This window comes from Papio anubis, chromosome 9 (assembly GCF_008728515.1).
Source record: "Papio anubis isolate 15944 chromosome 9, Panubis1.0, whole genome shotgun sequence".
NCBI classification, from domain to species: Eukaryota; Metazoa; Chordata; class Mammalia; order Primates; family Cercopithecidae; genus Papio; species Papio anubis.
In genome coordinates this window covers 50,587,987-50,611,321 of record NC_044984.1, presented here as the reverse complement: position 1 = coordinate 50,611,321, position 23,335 = coordinate 50,587,987, and the positions used below count along the sequence as shown (strand labels likewise).

Below are 23,335 nucleotides of genomic sequence, written 5' to 3'. Positions count from 1 at the left end.
CTTGAACTCGGAAGGTGGAGATTGCTGGGAACCAAGATCACACCACCGCACTCCAGCCTAGCGACAGAGACTCCGTCTCAAACCAAAAAAAAAAAAAAAAAAAGCACATACATTTTTGTATACTACTTCAAATAGCACCCCCCTCCAATCTCATCAGTGGGCCCAAAGATCCATAGACCACACCCTACACATATACATTCCATTATGAGGATCTAAAAAGATATAATAGGGTTTGATTTGATGAACAATCTAGTGGCCTTAGGAGTGATTAAATAGCAATAGAAGGGCTATTTTCTAAACTAGATGTTTAAGAAAAGATTAAAGGGAATAAGGATGTATCAAGATGCAGGGCAAGGTGTGTTTCTGATTCAGTAAAACATTACCGGGTATCCTTTCTTCCAAATTCCTAGTACCTGACAAACAGCAAAAAAAAAAAAAAAAAAAAAAAAAGCAAGCAACACTCCAATGCCCTTTTCTTTTTTTCCTTTTTTTACTTACATTAAATACATCGGTAAATCAGCAGTCGCATTCTGTTACCACGATTGTTATGTTGGGAGAGGAAGAAAGGCAAATGCTTTCTTAGAAGCGAAACAAAAACAAAAAACCAAAACACCCCCCCTTAAAAAACTGACCAGAAGAAAAAAATGAGCTGGGAAATAATACAAAAAAATAAACTAAGATCCCCAAGCCCAACAGAGCTCAAAGGAAGGCAGAAGAGGTGGTAGGAAGTAGAGGGAAGGCAGCCGATAGGCCCAGAAGCTAAGGCCAAATCCTTTTCCTATGGGGGTGGGGGAGGGAGAAGCCTGGGGAAGTGGTTTCCCAGCCCCAAGACAATGAAACATCTTCACTCTGCTCCATGGGGGAAAGCTGCACAGAGAAAGAACTTCATTTCTAGACTTTAGAAAGCCATCCTAGTTCTTCCACTTGTAAAATAGATGCACTGGGTGCTTTGGGGGGGTCAGTGGCTTCTGGGAAAGGAAGGGGGAAATGTGTGTGTTTCAGGGCCATGGGAACTAAGGCTGCCCCTGGAAAAGGAAGGGAATTGAGGCCTAAGTGGAAGAAACTAAGCTGGGTCCTTCAGAATCTCAGCTTCATAGATTTCTCAGCTGTTGTGGGATAGAAGGTAGTCTGCAAGCCAGAACAGCAAAAAGGTTCCAATCCTAGGTCACTGTGACCTTTCCTTTCTCTTTCTTTCTTTCCCAAAACTCTAGGCTGGAACAAGGAACTTAAAGTTCTCTTTTGCCTTGATGGCTTCTCAGAGACATCTTAAAACACCTGATAAGGGATATGAAGAGAGACTAGAGATTCAGAAAGGACCAAGGTCCTCTGATAATATGAGCCAGTTGTAAGGTACCTTCAGTGCTGGTCATTCCCTGTCCACAGGAACAGGTGGTATGATATGAGGGCACCACAGGAGGCCTCTGTGGTACTAGCCCCTAGTGGTACATGGATTAAACCACTGGTTGCATGGTGGGGAGGGATGGGGAGATTAAAGATGGAGGGACTAAATTCAAGATATTAACAAAAGGGAAAAGAAACAGGGCCTGATGGGAGGCAGAGGATAGAACAGACTGTACAGTGGGAATAAAGATCATACCTATTTACAAGGAAGTAGAAAAGACATGGTAATGGATATCAAATTGAGTGTGAAACCTGGGAAAGGAGAGAAAACTCCTCCCTTTTGCCTGACCTCATTTTTATTTCCCTACCTTGGCCTGTGCTATCCTGAGACTCTCCCCAGTTGCTCAGTTAATTCTCCAGGAAAGGCAAACCTATACTCAATAGTTAGGTTGGCAAGAATATAGGTTAAGAATTAGAGTTGGAGGAAGCTAACAGTGGAGATAGGACTTGAGTAGCTGCCACTGGTACTTTTATCTATAACCTCTCCTCAAACCTCGTATTAACCTCAGATTTCATTGAATTAAGAAGGTGGGAGGGGAAGTAAATCAATCAAAACTTCCATAAAATAAGTACCCCAACTGAACTACCATCAATTAAAGTGCAAACTGCAGGGGCATATGGTGGCTGGGGCTGCGGCCATCTAAAGGCCAGAGGGAAAAAAATGCATATGTATAAATCAGAGGATGGGTACCAGAAACTGTCCCTCCTCCAATCAGATCACAGCAGAGCCAAAGATGCAGGCAACCAGTGAAGATTCTTTGGAGGACTCTGGGGTCCAATCCCCATGATAGGGGAAACACTACCTAAGAGGCTGTGTGAGGGGAAACTTGGCCTTTGAAGAGTTACAGAGCCACAGATGACACTGAACCTCCACCTCCGCCCAGTTTGCTTACAAGGCACCTCCTGCCTGGTGCCTGAGAGCTTGCCTCCTCATTCTCACCTCTGCCTAGGAACACCCTCCACAAGGCCAACTCATGGATACCACAATGTTTTCAAATATGAAAAACTCCAACCAAATAAAAACAAAAAGGAAATGTTTCCTTACTCCCTCCTGCTCTGAGCTTTATTCTCCCCCAGGGCCCTTAATGTAAATGAACTGGAAACCTCCTTCCTCAGCTCCTGGGTTCACCACTTTCTGCATCCTGGGGAGAGGAGAAAAGAGGATCAAGAACAGGGATTGACCAAAAGCAGAAGGGGAAGGGACAGGAGTCAGAAGTGTTTTCTGAAAAAATGGGGAGGAACACTAAGGAGGAAGAGAAAAGATAAGTAAGTCGCTGTCTTGTACCTATAATACAAAGTGAAGAAAGTTTGTTTTGGAAGGTAAGTCCTGGGGGGAGTTGACCCCCAAGCCCCAGAGTAGGGGGTAGGAGGCCAGTGGCAACAGCTGCCTGGTGTTGGTTGCTGAAGCGTTAAAAAGTGCCATGACGGAGCTGTCAGGAGGCAGCCCTTGGGAGCCAGGGCTCAGTGTGCTGTTACCGTAGGGGCTGTGTGCTGAGGGGTAGGGATGGAGGTTATTTCTTAGCTCTCGTGCTAGCTCCATACTTGTTTGCTGCTAGCCACCCCCTCAGTTGCTACAACACTGGCTCTTGTTCTGCTGGGACTGTTCATGGAGATCCACACCCCGGCTTCGGCATGCTGTACCTCCCAGATTCTGGGGTTCACTCTTTGGCAACTTCTTAGCTACAGATAAAAAGAGAAGAGAACAAAGTATGGTAGACTTTACTTCCCTACCCCTCTGCCCCCACCCCCCAAAAATGGCTACTGAGTTGGGGAAAGGGAGAATTTGGGAGATTAAAAGAATGTTCTGAAGATGGGAGGGTTCACTGTTGGCAAACTTTTTTTTTTTTTTTTGAGACGAAGTCTTGCTCTATTGCCAGGCTGGAGTGCAGTGGCACAATCTCAGCTCACTGCAACCTCCACCTCCCAGGTTCAAGTGATTCTCCTGGCTCAGCCTCCCAAGTAGCTGGGACTACAGGCGTGCGCCACCACACCCAGCTAATTTTTGTATTTTTAGTAGAGACAGTGTTTCACCACGTTGGCCAGGATGGTCTCTATCTCTTGACCTCGTGATCCGCCCGCCTCAGCCTCACAAAATGCTGGGATTACAGGCATGAGTCATGGTGCCCGGCCCTGAGCCACCATGCCCAGCCAGCAAACTTACACATTGAAGACAAGGGAGCTAAAGCTGCAGCCAAGGATGGAGGTCACAACAGAAAGTTAAGATATTTCCATACCTAAAGTTTTTGCAAAAGGAGATACTTGCACCTATCCTTGATTTGGGTTAGCTATAATTTTGCCTATAAATGAGGGAAAAACGAAGATCTCAGGATGTTCTGACCTTACCTATTGCCAGGAAGAGATCATTCACGTTCATAGCCGTCTTGGCTGAAGTCTCCATGAACAATAAGCTGTTGTCATCTGCATATGCCTGGGCCTCCTGCAAGGAGTGGGGGGTATTGGTGCTCAGAATATAGGGTGGGAATGAGTATTGCCTTTCCACTCCCTAGCACAACAGCTAGGCAAAATCCTAGGTTCCCTCCCCTTAATTAATACCCCTTCGAGCCAGCTAACCCAGATGCATAATTTAATGACAACTCCCTCAAGATGACCCCATGTCCACTCAGTCCAACACACAAATGTCAGAAAACTTAATTATAGGGGAAAGGGTAAGTTAGTTGGGGGCTTTTGGATTCTGACACTTGAATAGTCCCTTACCTCAAATTTAATTGCTCCCTCCTTCCCGTTTTCACACTGGTACCCCCACAGCTGGTACTTCCCTAACCCTCTGCTCTGGAATTTTCTCCTGACTCCTCTAAAAATCTCCTGGCTGTGATTAGGGTCACAGTGTTGCTGTATTTAACTTGGTGTAGAACTGGGGAATGAGACAATGAATGTCCTCAGTTGATGTTTGAATTCAGAGAGGGCTGGTTTGGAGAAAAAAAGGTCCCAGGAACAGAGGAAGTGTTAAGAGAGGAACTCCATGGGCCATCTTACTTCATACTCCACCATACGCTTGTTGGCCAGGTCAGCTTTGTTCCCTGCCAGGGCAATAACGATGCTAGGACTGGCCTGTCGCTGTAGTTCCTTCACCCATGTCTTTGCTCGGGCAAAGGTTTCCTAGGAAAACATGAAGAGAGTGAGTAGGCTGGAATGACTGCTAATCCATATCCATCACCTTTTAAAGTGAGTCTCAAAATTCACCTTTTCTAGGTGGTCTTCCCTCACTGAAACCACAGGTCTCTGATAATTCATTATCTATCTTCTTAGCACTTGCAAGCATAATTTGTACTCTTATTTGCTATTTCAAGAACCCGTTTTCTGCCCCCCCAATCTAACTCCTCTAAACATAAGCAAGGACCCTCTTTTTTTTTTTTTTTTTTTTTTTTTGAGACTGAGTTTTGCTCTGTCACCCAGGCTGGAGTGCAGTGGCTCGATCTCAGCTCACTGCAACCTCCACCTCCTGGATTCAAGAGATTCTCCTGCCTCAGCCTCCCGAGTACAGGCATGCACCACCACGCCCAACTAATTTTTGTAATTTTAGTAGAGACAGGGTTTCACCATGTTGGCCAGGATGGTCTCAACATCTTGACCTCATGATCCACCTGCCTTGGCCTCCTAAAGTGCCGGGATTACAGGCAGGAGCCACCATGCCCGGCCAGCAAGGACAGTCTTCTTTGCTCACTTACCTGATTAGTAATGTCGTAAACCACAATTGCAGCTTGGGCACCCCTGTAGTACATAGGGGCTAAGCTGTGATATCGCTCCTGCCCAGCTGTGTCCCAGATCTCAAACTTGACTGTTGTGTCATCTAGACAAACGGACTGGGTAAGGAAGGCCGCTATGGATGAGAGAATGGAAGGGAAGATGCTGTAAGTGGGAGGATGAATGTGAACATCCCACTCCCCTTTAAAATATAATTGCCCTCACACTAAGACTAGTCACCACCCAGTATACTCAGCTACAGGAAAAGATTTCCAGTTCTCCTTACATTTAAGTATTGGAACCAGGATTAAGACTGCCCTTGACTAAGTCCTTCCTGCCAGAAATGTCACTGGCTAAGGAATGGGGTACATCATAAACTAAGAGGGATAGAAGAACTGGCACTTATAAGCGTCATCTTTCTTCTAACCAAAATAGGAGAATAACAAATGACAGACACAATAGCTTCAGATAAAAGTCACGTCAAGAATTAATTAGAATATTGGGCCAGGCACGGTGGCTCACGGCTGTAATCCCAGCACTTTGGGAGGCCGAGGCGGGTAGATCACCTGAGGTCAGGAGTTTGAGACCAGTCTGGCCAACATGGCGAAACCCCATCTCTACTAAAAATACAAAAATTAGCCAGCCGTGGTGGTGGGCACCTGGAATCCCAGCTACTCAGGAGGCTGAGGCCAGAGAATTGCTTGAACTTGGGAGGTGGAGGTTGCAGTGAGCCAACATGGCGCTACTGCACTTCAGCCTGGTCAACAAGAGCGGAACTCTGTCTCAAAAAACAAACAAAAGAATTAATTAGAGGATTGGCTGGGCGCAGTGGCTCACGTCTGTAACCCCAGCACTTTGGGAGGCCAAGGAAGGCGGATGGCTTGAGGTCAGGAGTTCGAGACCAGCCTGGTCAAGATGGTGAAACCCCGCCTCTACTAAAAACACAAAAGTTAACCAGTCGTGGTAGTGGACACCTGTAATCCCAGCTACTTGGGAGGCTGAGGCAGCAGAATTGCTTGAACTGGGGAAGCGGAAGTTGCAGTGGGCAACCACTGCACCACTGCACTCCAGCCTGGGCAACAGGGTGAGACTCAGTATCCAAAAAAAAAAATAATTAATTAGAAGATTTTAAAGCTTGGTGGCAAGTCCCATCATTATTAATATTATTTGGCTGTTACTTTTTCACCTAATCTGCTGCAGGTCCAGGAATACATTTCGAAGAAGACTAATAAAAAGGGGAAAGCAGCCGGGCATGGTGGCTCATGCCTGTAATCCCAGCACTTTGGGAGGCCGAGGCGGGAGGATCACTTGAGGTCAGGTGCTCGAGACCAGCCTGGCCAACATGGCAAAACCCTGTCTCTATTAAAAGTACAAAAGTTAGCCGGGTGTGGTGGTGCGTGCCTATAATCCCCGCTGCTCAGGAGGCTGAGGCACAAGAATCACTTGAACCTGGGAGGCAGAAGTTGCAGTGAGCCAAGATTGCACCACTGCACTCCAGTCTGGGCAACAGAGGGAGACTCAATCTCAAAAACAAATAAATAAATAAATAAAAATAACAAGGGGAGGGAATAATATGGAGGTTCTCATAAAAGATCCTTTATTGAATTAGCACCCTATTTTGGGGTAGTAGCAGGGAAAAGGTAGCAAAGATGAGAAAGACAGACACCCTTTGTATTTTGCATTAGTTCCAGCCTCTATTTTAACAGATTTTTTTTTTTGAAACACAGTCTCGCTCCTTCGCCTAGGGTAAAATGCACGGGCGCAATTTTGGCTCACTGCAACCTCCGCCTCGGGTTCAAGCGAGTCTCCTGCCTCAGCCTCCCAAGTAGCTGGAATTACAGGCATGTGCAACCATGCCCAGCTAATTTTTGTTGTTGTTGTTGTTTTTGTTTTTTTGAGACGGATTTTCGCTCTAGTCACCCAGGCTGGAGTGCAATGGCACAATCTTGGCTCATTGCAACCCCCACCTCCTGGGTTCAAGCAATTCTCCTACCTCAGCCTCCTGAGTAGCTGGAATTACAGGCACGTGCCACCACGCTCAGCTAATTTTTGTATTTTTAGTAGATACAGGGTTTCACCATGTTGGCCAGGCTGGTCTAGAACTCCTGGCCTCAAGTGATCCGCCTGCCTCGGCCTCCTAAATGCTGGGATTATAGGTGTGAGCCACCATGCCCAGCCTATTTTACCGCAATTTTTTTTTTTTTTTTTTGAGACGGAGTCTCGCTCTGCCGCCCAGGCTGTAGTGCAGTGGCCGGATCTCAGCTCACTGCAAGCTCCGCCTCCTGGGTTCACGCCATTCTCCTGCCTCAGCCTCCCGAGCAGGTGGGACTACAGGCGCCCGCCACCTCGCCCGGCTAGTTTTCTGTCTTTTTTAGTAGAGACGGGGTTTCACCGTGTCAGCCAGGATGGTCTCGATCTTCTGACCTCGTGATCCACCCGTCTCGGCCTCCCAAAGTGCTGGGATTACAGGCTTGAGCCACCGCGCCCGACCTTTTTTTTTTTTTTGAGATGGAGTTTCACTTTTGTTGCCCAGGGTGGAGTACAGTGGCGCAATCTTGGCTCACTGCAACCTCCATTTCGCGGGTTCAAGTGATTCTCCTGCCTCAGCCTCCCAAGTAGCTAGGATTACAGGCAACCGCGAACATGCCCGGCTAATTTTTTGTATTTTTAGTAGAGACAGGATTTCGCCATGTTGGGCAGGCTGGTCTCAAACTCCTGACCTCAGGTGATCCACCCACCTTGGCCTCCCAAAGTGGTGGGCCACTGGGCCCGGCTTCTGTTTTTATAAAGGGTTTCCATTTCTGGGGAAAAGAATGCAACTAAGAGGGCCAGCTCCATAATCAGGTCTTAGATCTCTTTTCAAAAGCCTTACCAGCCAGGCGCGGTGGCTCACGCCTATAATCCCAGCACTTTGGGAGGCCGAGGCAGGCAGATCACCTGAGGTCAGGAGTTTGAGACCACCCTGGCCAACATGGTGAAACCCTCTCTCCACTAAAAATACAAAAATTAGCCAGGTGCCATGGTGTGCACCTGTAATCCCAGTTACTTGGGAGGCTGAGGCATGAGAATCGCTTGAACCTGGGAGACAGAGGTTACAGTGAGCCAAGATTGTGCCACTGCACTGCAGCCTGGGCAACAGACTAAGACTCCATCAAAAAAAAAAAAAGACAAAACCCTTACCAAACATTCAATCTCCTCTTACCCCAAGGCACTCACCTCCAATGGTGCTCTCCTGGTACTCATGGAACTGCCCTTTGACAAAACGTAACACCAGGCTTGACTTTCCCACTGCAGATTCTCCCAGCAGCACCAATTTGAACTGGCAAATTTTGCTGGCCTGGGGTTGCCCATTGGGCCTAGCTGTGCTTCTGCTAGTCATGGCCAGATTATCAGAGTGGGAAAGGGTGGAGGGAGGGGAATGCTGTAAAGGGGGGGGGAAGGGGAGGGGATTTCCAGGCTTCAACACTCCTGCAAGAAAAAAAAAGTGAATTAGACATACATCCATTGAAGCTGCAATCGCTTTTCAGAGGAGGATAGAATCTCTTCATCTCCTTGCTCCTATGAGGACTTAGCTCTTGCAGTCATCTGCTATTGACAGGTTATACCTCTGAGAAGGTCCCAGGCAGCTGACCCTCAGTGGTAAGAGTTGGGAACAGCAAAATAAGAACTGCTTCTGGAGTCTGCCCTACCACATAATCTCTAACTGCCAAGGGAACTGAAATAGAGAGACTGAAAACTGAGAGTTTTTAATTCCCCAGTAATTCCCCACCATATCTTCAAGGTTTTTTGTTTGAGTCACACAAAGTGATCAGCCTTTAGTTGGCCTGAAGAATATCCAGATCCACCCACAGGTACCCTAGATCTCCAGTATCTCCTTGGCATCCTGGTGCTGTGCTCTTCTTTTCCTTTTTTTTTTTTTTTTTGAGACGTCACTCTTGTTGCCCAGGCTGGTGCGCAGTGGCGTGATCTTGGCTTACCGCAACCTCTGCCTCACAGGTTCAAGCAATTCTCCCACCTCAGCCTCCCAAGTAGCTGGGATTACAGGCACGCACCACCACGCCTGGCTAATTTTGTATTTTTAGTAAAGATGGGGTTTCTCCATGTTGGTCAGGCTAGTCTTGAACTCCCGACCTTGGGTGATCCGCCCGCCTTGGCCTCCCAAAGTGCTGGGATTACAGGCGTGAGCCACCATGCCTGGCCTTCTTTTCCTTTTTCTTTAGCTCTCTGTCAAAATGAGAGATTCACTCTAGGGGTGTGGGATAAGAGTCACCCCTCCTAAGGGCAGAAGGGTAGATGCTGATATATCTTTTATATATGACTGGTCTCCCTGATAAGGACATTTCTAAAGATCTAACCAGGGTCCCATTGCCAGAAAATCTATCCTTTCTCATTTTTGGTTGAAGGAGAGAAATACAACCAACAGATCACATTCATTATCAACTCTTTGTTTCATTAACAACTTTTTTCACTTTGTTTCTCCCATCTTTCCAAATCTGAAAGCCTATCAAGAGTCAGTAAGCTTGACCTACTCTCAACCTGCAGCTGTCTTGCTGGTGCCTAGGGATTAGATTACCCTCCACACCAAAGGGGCCAAACAGCTGTAGCCCTCCAAATTAGAGGCAGAGAAAGGTATACCTTCTAAAGACATGCAGGAGTCTCCAGAGGATGGTATAAGGGATAAGTCTGCAAGCGATCAATATTTGATGAAAGAATACACTGAATCAACTCCTCTATCTTCTAAGAGGGCTAAGAAAGCTGCTGGTGGGGCAGGGAACAGAGAGAAGAGTTGGGACTTTGAGATTCTAATTGTCTAAATCTGAATACATTTCATCATCCTGACTCTGAGCAGAAAGGAGCTATGAAATTCAAAGGGGAGTTAGCATGGGCAGAGCATGCAAAAACCTCTCTCCCAAACCTAAGCACTGCTTGAGAGTTGTACTTTGCTTGTTCAAATTGATCTTTCGCTTTTCCAAAGCAGATCCTAGTGACTTCACAGACATTATACTCTGTGGCATATGTGGGGAAACATTATTTTGTCACCACGATTAGTGGGTCTGGAGTTAAACTGGGGTTTAAAAATTTCAGTAATCCCACTTACTAGATAGTAAAGACAGAAAATCACATAGGAGGCAATGCAGAGGAATACAGGCTCTGGAGTCCAATTCTCCGGATTGTTTTCCAGTTCTACTTATTGGCTATGAACCTTGGGCAAGTCACTAAATATATGTGTGCATTCATTTCCTCATCTGTAAAATGAGGTAACAGCCTTATAAGCACCTACTTCAAAAGGGTGTTGTAAGGATTAAATGAGATAATGCATATAAATAACTTAAGTATTTTAAGTATTTGATATATACTAAGTGCTAAATATTAAGCTACTAATCATTACTAATATGACATAAAGAGAATTTCTCTACCTCTCTAAGCCTTACCTTCTACCTTTGTAAAATGGAAAAAATACCATCCTCATAGCTACAAAGTGAAAGATGTGTTTAGCATAGTGCTAATAGCTATTAAAATATATCTCAATATTAGTTGTTATCAATATATTCCTAAAAAGCAGCCACAGGCTGGGTACAGTGGCTCATGCCTATAATCCCAGCACTGTGGGAGGCTGAGGTGGGTGGATAACTTAAGGTCAGAAGTTTGAGACCTGCCTGGCCAACATGGTGAAACCCCGTCTACACTAAAGAAACAAAAAAAATTAGCTGGGTGTGGTACTGCATACCTGTAATCCCAGCTTCTCCAGAGGCTGAGGCAGGAGAATTGCTTAAACCCAGAAGGTAGAGGGTGCACTGAGCTGAGGCTGCGCCACTGCACTCCAGCCTCGGTGACAGAGCGAGACTCCGTCTCGAAAAAAAAAAAAAAGGCGGGCACAGTGGCTCACACCTGTAATCCCAGCACTTTGGGAGTCCAAGGCGGGCGGATCAGGAGGTCAGGAGTTTGAGACCAGCCTGGTAAACATGGTGAAACGCTGTCTCTACTGAAAATACAAAAATTAGCTGGATGTGGTGGCATATGCCTATAGTCCCAGCTACTCGGGAGGCTGAGGCAGGTGAATTGCTTGAACCTGTGAGGTGGAGGTTGCAGTGAGCAGAGGCTGTGGTGACAGAATCACTGGAGCCCAGGAGTTGAAGGTTGTAGTGAGCTGATTGCACCACTGCACTCCAGCATGGGCGACAGAAGAAGACCCTGTCTCTGAAAAACAAAAAGGAGACAGAACTAAAGGGTAAAGAGGAAGTTAGCAAAGGAATGAGAGGTGAGAATTCAAGGTCCCAAGTAGACTACATTAATACAGAGGAACATGACAATTACTTTGATTCTACTGGGTATTCTGTAGTCCCCTTGGTCAGTCAGTCCTAAAAATCCAGATATACATGTACCATTTTATGATTAAGTTTTCAATGGCCTATGACGAAAGGATCAAAATAAAGATGATACAGCAAATTTTTCATTAAGCTAAATTTATTCAATTTAAATGAGTATCTTTAATTATAACATTTTAAAATTTATTTTATTTTTTTTTTTTTTTGAGACGGAGTCTCGCTCAGTCGCCCAGGCTGGGGTGCAGTGGCCGGATCTCAGCTCACTGCAAGCTCCGCCTCCCGGGTTCATGCCGTTCTCCTGCCTCAGCCTCCCATGTAGCTGGGACTACAGGCGCCCGCCACCGCGCCCAGCTAAGTTTTGTATTTTTAGTAGAGACGGGGTTTCACCGTGTTAGTCAGGATGGTCTCGATCTCCTGACCTCGTGATCCGCCCATGTCGGCCTCCCAAAGTGCTGGGATTACAGGCGTGAGCCACCGCGCCCGGCCTAAAATTTATTTTCAATTTTTAGAGATAGTCCCACTCTGGTGCCCAGGCTGCCGTGCAGTGGAGTGATCATAGCTCATTGTCGGCTCCAACTCCTGGGCTCCAGCGATCCTCCACCACACCTGGCTAATTTTTTCTATTTTGTGTAAAGATGGGGTCTCCCAATGTAATCAGTTTATTTTTAAATTATGTATTCATTTTTTAAAACTATGAGTTATCATTTTAAAAAAAGAGTTTTATAAACACTGCTTTGGAGAGGCCTGACACTGAAAGATGGGTTAGTAGGGACGGAAATAAGTTTAGTTTCTGGACAGTCTATAGTTATGGTTACTACTCAAGCACTTCTGGACGAAATTCAGATGAGGACCAAATGATGGGCTTTCCAGGGATCAGAGAATTCTCCAACCCTGCCACTAAAGTTACAGAGCTATCATGAAAGTGGGGAGAGCCAACCTAGACAGAAGCAGTCCTGCAGAGTTGGTAAAGTTTCTGGAATCAGGCAAGATCGAGTTCTGTTCTCTGCTTTGCCACAACCCACTGTGATCTTAGGCTACTCACTCCATTTGTTTTTCTGATCCTCAGCTTACCCCTTCTTCTTTTTTTTTTTGGAGACAGTTTTGCTCTTGTTGTCCAGGCTGGAGTGCAATGGCATGACCTCGGCTCACCGCAACCTCCGCCTCCCGGGTTCAAGTGATTCTCCTGCCTCAGCTTCCCGAGTAGCTGGGATTACAGGCATGTACCACCACGCCCGGCTAATTTTGTATTTTTAGTAGAGATGGGGTTTCTCCATGTTGGTCAGGCTGGTCTCGAACTCCCAACCTCAAGTGATCCACCCGCCTCAGCCTCCCAAAGTGCTGGGAGCTTCCCCATTTATATGGATCTTTGTGGGCGAATGGAATTGGTGAAAGTGGCAAAGAGCAGAATTTGAATTCACTTCCAAAGTTCTGTGTACATTTAAGAAACTTGCTGCTTAAGGCATCTGTGAGGATGAATTACTTCTAAAGCACCTCATATTTACGTGGTATTCATACACACTGTCTCGTAGGAAAAGAGGACAGACCAGCAGAATGGTAAACTTTAAAAAGGTAAACACAGCCCGGCTTGGTGGCTCACACCTGTAATACCAGCATTTTGGAAGGCTGAGGTGGGAGGATTGCTTGAGGCCAGGAGTTCAAGACAAGTGTCGGCAACATAGTGAGACCTTGTCTCTAAAAAAAAAAAAAAAATTAGCCAGGCATGGTGGCACATGCCTGTCATCCTGGCTACTCAGGAGGCTGAGGTGGGAGGATCACTTGAGCCCAGGAGGTTGAGGCTGCAGTGAGCTGTGATTATGCCACTGCATTCCAACATGGGCCACAAAGTGAGACCTTGTCTCAAAAAATAAATGAATAGGCCAGGCGCAGTGGCTTATGCCTGTAATCCCAGCACTTTGAGAGGCCAAGGCGGGCGGATCACCTGAGGTCACGAGTTCGAAAGCAGCCTGGCCAACATATAGTGAAACCCCATCTCTACTAAAAAATACAAAAATTAGCTGGCCAAGGCAGCACATGCTTGTAGTCCCAGCTACTTGGGAAGCTGAGGCAGGAGAATCGCTTGAACCCAAAAGGCGGAGGTTGCAGTGAGCCGAGATTACGCCACTGCACTCCAGCCTGAGCAACAGACCAAGACTCCATCTCTCAAAATAAATAAATAAATAAATGAAGACAGGTGACATAATAATAATAAAAAAAAGGACAGATGATAAGCTGATCAAGTTTCCTTCAGGTGACATATATATGCTGTACTCTCAAGAAACAACAGAAAAAGTTGCTAGTTTTTTCAACTTACTCCCTCACCACATTTTTATGTATTTCAAAGCATGTGATCCAAGGGGTAGAATATTAAGCCTCAATGTTACTACTCTACAATATATGAAAATGTGGGAGTTAGAATGGACTGAATTCTCATAGCTAAACATATCACTTGAGCTCTGGGGGAGTGTAAAGACAGGAAACAGTTGCAGACACGCCTAAGTTGCAAAGTCCCTGTCACTAACTCCCAGAGATGGGAAGTCAAGCCGGAGCCCAGATGTGGTCAGCAAGCTTTCTTGCTACTAAGCAACCCTGGATTCTCAGAGATCAGTAACTACTAACTTAGAAAAGACTACCTCCCACCCTAATATGTAGCCTTAAGAATATGTTGTGGCTGGACATTGTGGTTCATGTCTGTAATCCCAGCATTTTGGGAGGCCAAGGCAGGAGGACCACTTGAGCCCAGGAGTTTGAGACCAGCCTGGGCAATGTAACAAGACCCCACCTCTGAAAAAGAAAGAATATGTCCTGCCTTCTTCCCTGTTCACAGCAATTAACGGGCCACCTCTAAGCTTTGACCTTTAATCTCATCATGTTTATAAGGGTATCATTTAAAAAATATAATAGCTGGACTCTCAAAAGATGGGTGGTACAGAAATGAAATAATACATATAAAATTCAACTGATTTATTTCCTATTCGGATTTTTTTCCCACAATTTTTTTTTTTTTTTTTTGGTAAACCAGTCAAGTGGTATGATAATTATTACCTTCAAACCTGAGGCAAAAAAAAAAAAAGGGAGACAGGGCAGGTTTTTCTTCCTTTCAACCATTTTAGCTCAGAAGAGAAGAAATCAGATTTAACTGCCCTTAGAAGTGCAGCTCTGCTGGGTGCAGTGACTCATGCCTGTAATCCCAGCACTTTGGGAGGCCGAGTTGGGTGGATCACCCGAGGTCAGGAGTTCAACACCAATCTGGCCAACATGGTAAAACCCTGTCTCTATTAAAAACACAAAAATTAGCCAGGTGTGGTGGCTGATGCCTGTAATCCCAGCTACTTGGGAGGCTGAAGCAGGAGAACTGCTTGAACCTGGGAGGCGGAGGCTGCAGTGGGTCGAGACTGCGCCACTGCACTCCAGCCTGGGCGACAGAGCAAGACTCCATCTCAAAAACAAACCAAAAAAAGACCCATTAACTAGGGAGGATTGAGGCCTGACCATGGGTTAGCCCACTGGGGGCAGGAGATGGGGATGGAGGATGTTCTTTAATGTGGGCAGCTCTCCCAAGCACTGCAGCAAAGTAGGCATAACAGGAAAGGTGTCTTAGCAGTGTCAGCTAGAATAACACTCCATTCCTCAAGCCCCCTTCCACTTGTTAGCTTTGAGTCCCTAAACCAAATACTTATGAAGCCTCCAGAAGTCTATCACCTATCAACGGAGACAGAGTTCTCGGTATATATAGCCACTGGAGTCCAACCCAGTACCAGTTGTCAGCCTTAAGGTCCGTCAGGCAGATCAGAGCCAGTCTAGAGGTCATTTAGTCCAGTCTCTGTATTTTACAGGTGAGGAAACTGAGACACACAAAATTAGTCAATTTGGGCTAGGCACGGTGGCTTACGCCTGTAATCCTAGCACTTTGGGAGGGCAAGGCGGGCGGATCACCTGAGGTCAGGAGTTCGAGACCAGCCTGGCCAACATGGTGAAAACCTGTCTCTACTAAAACTACAAAAATTAGCTGGGTGTGGTGGTGCGCGCCTGTAATCCCAGCTACTCAGGAGGCTGAGGCATGAGAATCGCTTGAACCTGGGAGGCAGATGTAGCAGTGAGCCGAGATCACGAGACTGCACTCCAGCCTGGACACAGAACGAAATTCTGTCTCAAAAATAAATAAATAAATAATAAAATAAAATTAGTCAACTTGTCAAGTGTTACCATACAGCCAACTGCTAAGTACTAAATGTAGGACTCCTAGTCAGGTACTCCTGCCTCTTTTATACCACTATACCTTTTTTTTTTTTTTTGAGATGGAGTGCAGCGGTGCGATCTCGGCTCACTGCAAGCTCTGCCTCCTGGGTTCACGCCATTCTCCTACCTCAGCCTCCCAAGTAGCTGGGACTACAGGCGCCCGCCACCACGCCTGACTAATTTTTTGTATTTTTAGTAGAGACGGGGTTTCACCGTGTTAGCCAGGATGGTCTCGATCTCCTGACCTCGTGATCCACCCGCCTTGGCATCCCAAAGTGCTGGGAACCACTATACTTTTTAAGGAAGCAGGAAATGCTGAACTGTGAAGAGAACACCACGACAGGATCAAGAGCTTAGACTGGATAGAGTTCCTGCCTCTATTTAGTTTAGGTAACTACTTGCTTTGGGACTAAAAACAAATTAAGAAGACCCAGGTCTTCCCTGGTAACTGGGATCCAGTCCCATATCCTTCTGACGTAAGAATTAATTCATCACTACTCTTTTCTAGAAGGTCTTTGACCAGCCCCTGCCAGGACAGTTCAAATAGAAGTAATTCAATGGGAAGCAGTAAGAAAACAAGTAGTAACTTTTGCAAGATTTGGTGGGCCCTGCAATTAATGTGAGAGGTTTACTAAGTAGGGAAGATAGAGCAGAAACCAGTAAATACCTTCATCTCCCTCTCCAACTTTGTTTAAACCCAAGTCACCAAAATCTTGAAATGAGAGTTCTACCACTTGGCTCAGCTTTTCATTTTGTTGATCCAATGTTACCCAATAAGTCACTGGATTAAATGAGATTCCTTCCACATCCCCCACCCTTTCCCTTATATTTCTCCAAGAGGCAAAAAGCATACTTACCTTTTACCAACATGGTAGTACAAACTCCCTATTATTGACCTAGGTAAGATTGGAATGCCCATCCCTACTTGTCTGCCTATGAAAATTCTATATATCTCATAAGACCAAGCTCAAATGTTACTTCAGTGAAATTACATAATCACCCTCTCCCCCACAGAATCAATCATTCTCTAGAGGCCCGTAGGGTCCCACAGTATTAAGACTGTATTTCTGGCCAGGCATGGTGGTGCACGCCTGTAATCCCAGCGCTGTGAGAGGCCAAGGCAGGTGGATTACTGGAGGTCAGGAGTTCGAGACCAGCCTGGTCAACAAGGTGAAACCCCATCTGTACTAAAAATACAAAACTTAGCTGGGCATGTTGGCACAGGCTTGTAATCCCAGTTACCCAGGAGGCTGAGACATGAGAATTGCTTGAACCCGGGAGGCGGAGGTTGCAGTGAGCACAGATTGAGCCACTGCACACCAGCTTGGGCAACAAAGCAAGACTCTGTCTCAAAAATAAATAAATAAATAAATAAAGACTGCTGTATTTCTATAATAGTATGTGTCACATTATCACAGTATATGAATTGTATCTGTCTGCTCTGCTACACTATGAACTTCTTTAAAAGAGGGAGTTTCTTCAGAGCACAGCATGCTGCCTGATCCCTAGTAGGTACTCATTAAATGCTCCCTAAATTAAGGCTAAGTAATTCTACTTCTCTCCCCCAATCAACTCCTCCTTTTCTGTACCATCTGGACAGATCTTATTCAATTCCATTTGGGATTTTTTTTTTTTTTTTTTTTTTCCTGAGACGGAGTCTCACTCTTGTCGCCCAGGCTGGAGTGCAGTGGTGCAATCTTGGCTCACTACAAGCTCTGCCTCCCAGGTTCACACCATTCTCCTGCCTCAGCCTCCTGAGTAGCTGGGACTACAGGCGCCCGTCACCATGCCCAGCTAATTTTTTATATTTTGTTTAGTTGAGACAGGGTTTCACTGTGTTAGCCAGGATGGTCTTGATCTCCTGACCTCGTGATCTACCCACCTCAGCCTCTCAAAGTGCTGGGATTACAGTCGTGTGCCACCGCACATGGCCCCATTTGGGAATGTTCTTAATAGGCCTCAGAGAATCAATTCTCTCCCTGACCCCTCTGTGATCTCCCTTGGATGGAGGGCCCCCTTGGGATCTTGCCCACAAGGTACTATTGCAACTCACATGGGCTAACTGCTTTTCCTGTCACCCGTTACTATGCCTCAGATGGCCTAATCACACCCAATATGTGGCCCTACACTGAGGCAACTGTGGCTAAAAACAAAGTTCGCTAAATTTTCAGTTGATGCTGAATGGTCAAAAGTTTTGGGCCACTGTCTATTAATTCCTGACTTGAGAAACACAAGTTTAAACAAAGGAGCCATTAACACCACAGAACCAGGAGACACTCTGAAGATGTACCCACTGTCCCCGAACAAAAGCTACAACCTTGCCCAGAAATGTACACACACTTTGTTCACCTGGGTAGCTCCTTCTTCAGTTCAGTGACTGTTCAGTCAATGACTAAATCTTTCCCAAAAGACTTGTGGGAAGTGGGAGTATAACATGTAGGGTTTTATGGTATCCTTCCTCAAAGAGGGCTGCTGCATTTCCTTATTGTAAGTTCACTGTCTCACACTTTGGTTACCTTCCAATCTGAAATGCTTTAGGATTAGGGAGCAATCTATATGCTTGCTTCTTCTACCCTATGCCTGCTTCTCAGAAGTAAAATTCATATCAATGAGCAATATTTGCTTTCAGTTAAAGTAAGAGAAGATACGAGGTATGTTATGCAGTACAGATTGTCCAAGAAAAAATTTTACAAAGATGTAAGGTATGACTTGAAGGGCAATGGGAAAGTTCTCTTCTCCAAATATAGTTTTGCAAATCCAGGTCTATGTATGAAATTCCTTATTGATAATTCTACTCCTAAACTCCCTCTTAAGACGTAAAAAACTGTTGGAAAAATTAGATAGGATTAAAACACACACACACACATACACACGGCCAGGCGCAGTGGCTCACTCCTGTAATCCCAGCACTTTGGGAGGCTGAGGCGCACGGATCACCTGAGGTCAGGAGTTTGAGTCTAGCCTGGCATGGCAAAATCCCGTCTCTACTAATAATACAAAAATTAGCTGGTCGTGGTGGCGCACACCTGTAATCCCAGCTACTCCAGAGGCCGAGGCAGGAAAATCGCTTGAACCTAGGAAGCAGATGTTGCAGTGAGCCGAGATCATGCCATTGCACTCCAGCCTGGGTGACAAGAGTGAAAATCTAAAAACACACACACACACACACCCCTACACACTGTCTCTAGGATAGGTAAGAAAAGTTCCTTGGGGGAAACAACTGAGGTTTCCGATGGGCACTATACAAAGGCTGGGTACAACAGAGGGCTTTTAAAGCCAGTAAGGACAAATTCAATTAATAAGGTGGTAGTTGGCCGGGCGTGGTGGCTCACGCCTGTAATCCCAGCACTTTGAGAGCACGAGGCGGGCAGATCACGAAGTCAGGAGATCGAGACCATCCTGGCTAACACGGTGAAACCCTTGTCTCTAATAAAAATACAAAAAATCAGCCGGGCGTGGTGGCAGGCGCTTGTAGTGCCAGCTACTTGGGAGGCTGAGGCAGGAGAATGGTGTGAACCTGGGAGGCGGAGCTTGCAGTGAGCCGAGATCGTACCACTGTACTCCAGCCTGGGTGACAGCGACACTCGTCTCAAAAAAAAAAAAAAAAAAGATGGTAATATGAAATGCCCCAGCTGTACTCTGACTCTTGAGATTTAGAGGAAAACCGATTTCAAATCCAGATAAGCTTGGAGCTTCTTGGATCCCCACAGAAAGACACACACTGTACTCCAGCCTGAGCAACAGAGCAAGACTCTGTCTCTAAAAATAGAAGAAAAGAAAAGAAAGACAAATACAGGGGGCTCTTAGGAGAACCATCATCATCATGGATAAGAAAGAGATAGTCAAGTAATGTGAACATGCAGAGACCATGAACATCCAGAGACCATGAATTTGAGATAAGGGTCTGAAATTCCTTTCTTTTTTTTTTTTTTTTTGAGACGGAGTCTCGCGCTGTGTCACCCAGGCTGGAGTGCAGTGGCGCGATCTCGGCTCACTGCAAGCTCCGCCTCCCAGGTTCAGGCCATTCTCCTGCCTCAGCCTCCGAGTAGCTGGGACTACAGGCGCCCGCCACCACGCCCGGCTAGTTTTTTGTATTTTTAGTAGAGACGGGGTTTCACCATGTTAGCCAGGATGGTCTCGATCTCCTGACCTCGTGATCCGCCCGCCTCGGCCTCCCAAAGTGCTGGGATTACAGGCTTGAGCCACCGCGCCCGGCCTGAAATTCCTTTCTTTAGCAGAGATGACAACAATTGTCCCAAACAAAATGATCCTTTCTCCCCATAAAGTTTTGTTCCATCTCTTTGGGCATTTCCTAGGACACCCAGCACATAACTTGGGGTGTGTGTGTGTGTGTGTGTACTGAAGGTGAATAACACACAGTACAGCCCTCTGCTTGTTGGACTTGGTAGAAGACAAAATGAACTGTGAAAGGAACGCAATAAATAACAGAGTATCATCCCAGAAGGGAAAACTGTAGAAAGAATAAGACTAGAGTTTGGTGAGAACATGAAAACAGAACTGCCTTTTGTGGCACATCCCCCAAAGCAAAGCAAGATAAGTCTGATTTGCTGTCTCTGATCCTTGACCTTCCTAAATGAAATATGAGTAAGGTATGTGTGGGAGGATTTATACTTCTTAAACTGCTGTACAGCTTCCATATTTTAAAATATGAACATATTATTTTTGTAATTAAGAAATGTAGCCGGGCGCGGTGGCTCAAGCCTGTAATCCCAGCACTTTGGGAGGCCGAGCCGGGTGGATCACGAGGTCAGGAGATCGAGACCATCCTGGCTAACATGGTGAAACCCCGTCTCTACTAAAAATACAAAAAACTAGCCGGGCGAGGTGGCGGGCGCCTGTAGTCCCAGCTACTCGGAGGCTGAGGCGGGAGAATGGCGTGAGCCCGGGAGGTGGAGCTTGCAGTGAGCCGAGATCGCGCCACTGCACTCCAGCCTGGGTGACAGAGCGAGACTCCGTCTCAAAAAAAAAAAAAAAAAAAAAAAAAAAAAAAAAAAAAAAAAAAAAGAAATGTAGTGATGGCTGGGTGCAGTGGCTCATGCCTGTAATCCCAGCACTCTGGGAGACCAAGGCGGGCAGATCATGAGGTCAAGAGATTGAGATCATCCTGGCCAACATGGTAAAACCCCGTCTCTACTAAAAATACAAAAATGAGCTGGGCGTGGTGGTGCGCGCCTGTAGTCCCAGCTACTTGGGAGGCTGAGGCAGGAGAATCTCTCGAACCTGGGAGGTGGAGGTTGCAGTGAGCCGAGATTGCACCACTGCACTCAAGCCTGGCGAGAGAGTAAGACTCTGTCTCAAAAAAAAAAAGAAATGTAGTGATAAAATATATTGGTAGAGAAGGGGAAAAGGAGGAAGCACAGTAAGGGAAAATCCAATAGGCTCCAATCTATGAGGCACTAAGAAGGCTAGCAGACCATTAAAAGTATGCAGGGAGGAGAGTACTCCACTCTTTTTTTTTTTGTTTTTGGAGACAGGGTCTCATTCTGTCGCCTAGGCTGGAGTGCAGTGGCAAGATCGTGGCTCACTGTACCCTCGAACTCCTGGGCTCAAGTGATCCTCCTGTCTCAGCCTCCCAAAGTGCTGAGATTACAGACGTGGGCTACTGCACCTCTGTATCTTTTTCTCTACTCACCATCTTCCCCAGATACTTCATAGTTTACCCAACTTTTTAACAGCACAGAAATCTGGGCTTTTGAAGTAGACAAAGAACAAGGGGTGATGCCAAGCTTTTGAAATGGAATTTCTCACTCTTCCCCAAATCTCTTCCTCAGTGATATCACCTCATAGTTTCGGACCTGTTAACTCCATTACCTGCCTGGGAAATACCCAAGTCAAGTCTAAGTCCCACAAAAGTTTCACCAACTATAATCAGAAGATTTCCTGATGGCTGAGGATCTCTAAGCCCTTTTCCAATGTAGATAATGAAATAGATTCTCAGTTCTAGGAGACATGGTATTCACTATAGACCACATTATTAAGTGGGAAAGAAGTGGACAAAACATGCCCCCAATCCAACTCTTGGCTCTTTCATAGGACAGGAAACAGTAAGTTAAGAAACAGACCGCAATATAGACCAGCTATGAAGCCAAGAGAAAGTGTAGGGGCTGAGTTTGGAGCAGCCAACAGTCATGGAAAAAAAAAATTACTTTGATCTTCATCCCTACCCTGGGAGTTTTAAAAAGCTTCAAATTACCACATCTAAATACTAAAGGGAACAAAAGAGTGTGTACTCCCAAGACCCAGAGCCTCCAGCCCACCCTTCAGCATTCCCAGAAGCTCCCATAACTGATTCAGGCCCTGCTTCCATTACTTCAACTACCTTAGTCTTCTAGATTAATACAGCCTTCTTCATTTTCCCCAGTTCTCCCTCACTGAACCCAAATCTCTCTCAGCTCAACACCATAGCACCCTCAGTTCTTTTTACAATAGGCACTTTCCCTGAAAAGAACGCTTCTTTCCAACTAAGAACCCTTCTCAGGCCCTTCCAATGAACCTCTCTGGAGGGACCCAGCTCCAGTCACCCCCGGGGCTCGGGCGACAGGTCTGACCCCTCCTCACCTCCCAGCAAATGGGCTTACCTCACCCGCTGCCCTTTCCCTTTCCCCAGCTCCTCCCTCTTCAGCGCTGCTTAATGAGGCCTGCCCCTCCCCTCACTCAAGCACCGAGCCTCCAGCGCCGGGCCCTCGGCCTGGCCGCCGCCACAGCCCAGCCGCCTTCCCGACTCACCAACTTCGGGGTCCCAGCCCGCCCAGTCCCCTCCTCAGCGCCCCCATTAGGCCTGCCGGAGCCCGGCCCCCTGCTCCCCTCTCCGGTGGGCCACTCTAACCCCTCGCTTAGGACCAGACCCGCCTCCGCTCTCAGGCCAGGTTGCTCTCATCTCCTGGGCGCTTCCGCCCCTGCCCTTTGGGGTCCATCAGCTCGGTACCTGGGGCTCCGTCTCCCCCGTCGGCCCCAAGCCTGTGTCGAACAGACAAACAGCTGCAGCTCAACCAAACCCTCCTGCCCCTCCTTCTCCTCCTCGCCCTGGGGCGGGGGCTCCAGCCAATAGCTCGATTACCCGCCTACCATCGGGGGTGGGCTATATGTGCACCCATCCACCAATCCTCTGGAGAAAGGCGGGTCTCTTTGGGCGCTGTCACCAACAAGTACGAGCAAGGGACTCGACAGGCGGGGCCACAAACCAATAGCAAGGGAGAAACCTCGAAGATGGACGAGGTAAGGAGCCATTAAAGAGCAAGCTCCTGAAGACAGGGGGCGGTACAGTGCCGACAGGCGTATGTATCCACCAATAAAATCTCGACACCCCATGACCCCGCCTTTTGACTCATAAACATCTAATCAGGTGAGTGATGGAGGCGGGTCAAAGTGAAACTTTAACCAGTACTACGAAAATACGGGACTTGACTGGCAGGCAAGGAGGGGTTGACGGGAGCCTTAGGAAGGCCGCTATTGACCTTCGCCCCTCCCCCTGGACTTGGCCGGGGCTGGCTCTAGTGCCCCGCCTTCTATGACAAATTCGCGGGCGTAAAGGGAAATACCTCTTCTAGGGATCCGGAGCCTGGGAATTTAAGTAACCCTGACATCAGCGCTTCCTCCCTTTAGTGAGGCTTCAGGGGACAGGAGTATTTGGGGTGGCCGGCGGGCGGTCT

General features: G+C 46.7%; 1 protein-coding gene across 1 annotated transcript; it reads right to left on the bottom strand.

Annotated features, from left to right (window-relative positions):
• Positions 1-469: 469 nt before the first annotated feature.
• On the bottom strand, positions 470-22,750 carry RAB5B (RAB5B, member RAS oncogene family). The gene is made up of 6 exons (XM_003906561.3): positions 22,612-22,750; positions 8,320-8,571; positions 5,088-5,239; positions 4,396-4,518; positions 3,745-3,838; positions 470-3,081 (listed from the first exon to the last, which is right to left on the bottom strand). Exons 2-6 carry the CDS (start codon positions 8,480-8,482, stop codon positions 2,966-2,968), a joined length of 648 nt encoding a protein of 215 aa, XP_003906610.1. The 5' UTR covers positions 8,483-8,571; positions 22,612-22,750; the 3' UTR covers positions 470-2,965.
• Positions 22,751-23,335: the final 585 nt, after the last annotated feature.

What these genes read in the sequence shown, in the direction of transcription:
- RAB5B (XM_003906561.3), bottom strand. Translation starts at nt 8,482, where the DNA reads ATGACTAGCAGAAGCACAGCTAGGCCCAATGGGCAACCCCAGGCCAGC. An exon ending in CCAGGAGAGCACCATTGGAG is followed by an intron (nt 5,240 to 8,319) that starts GTGAGTGCCTTG and finishes TCTCATCCATAG; the next exon opens with CGGCCTTCCTTACCCAGTCC. An exon ending in TGATCTCTTCCTGGCAATAG is followed by an intron (nt 3,082 to 3,744) that starts GTAAGGTCAGAA and finishes TTTTATCTGTAG; the next exon opens with CTAAGAAGTTGCCAAAGAGT.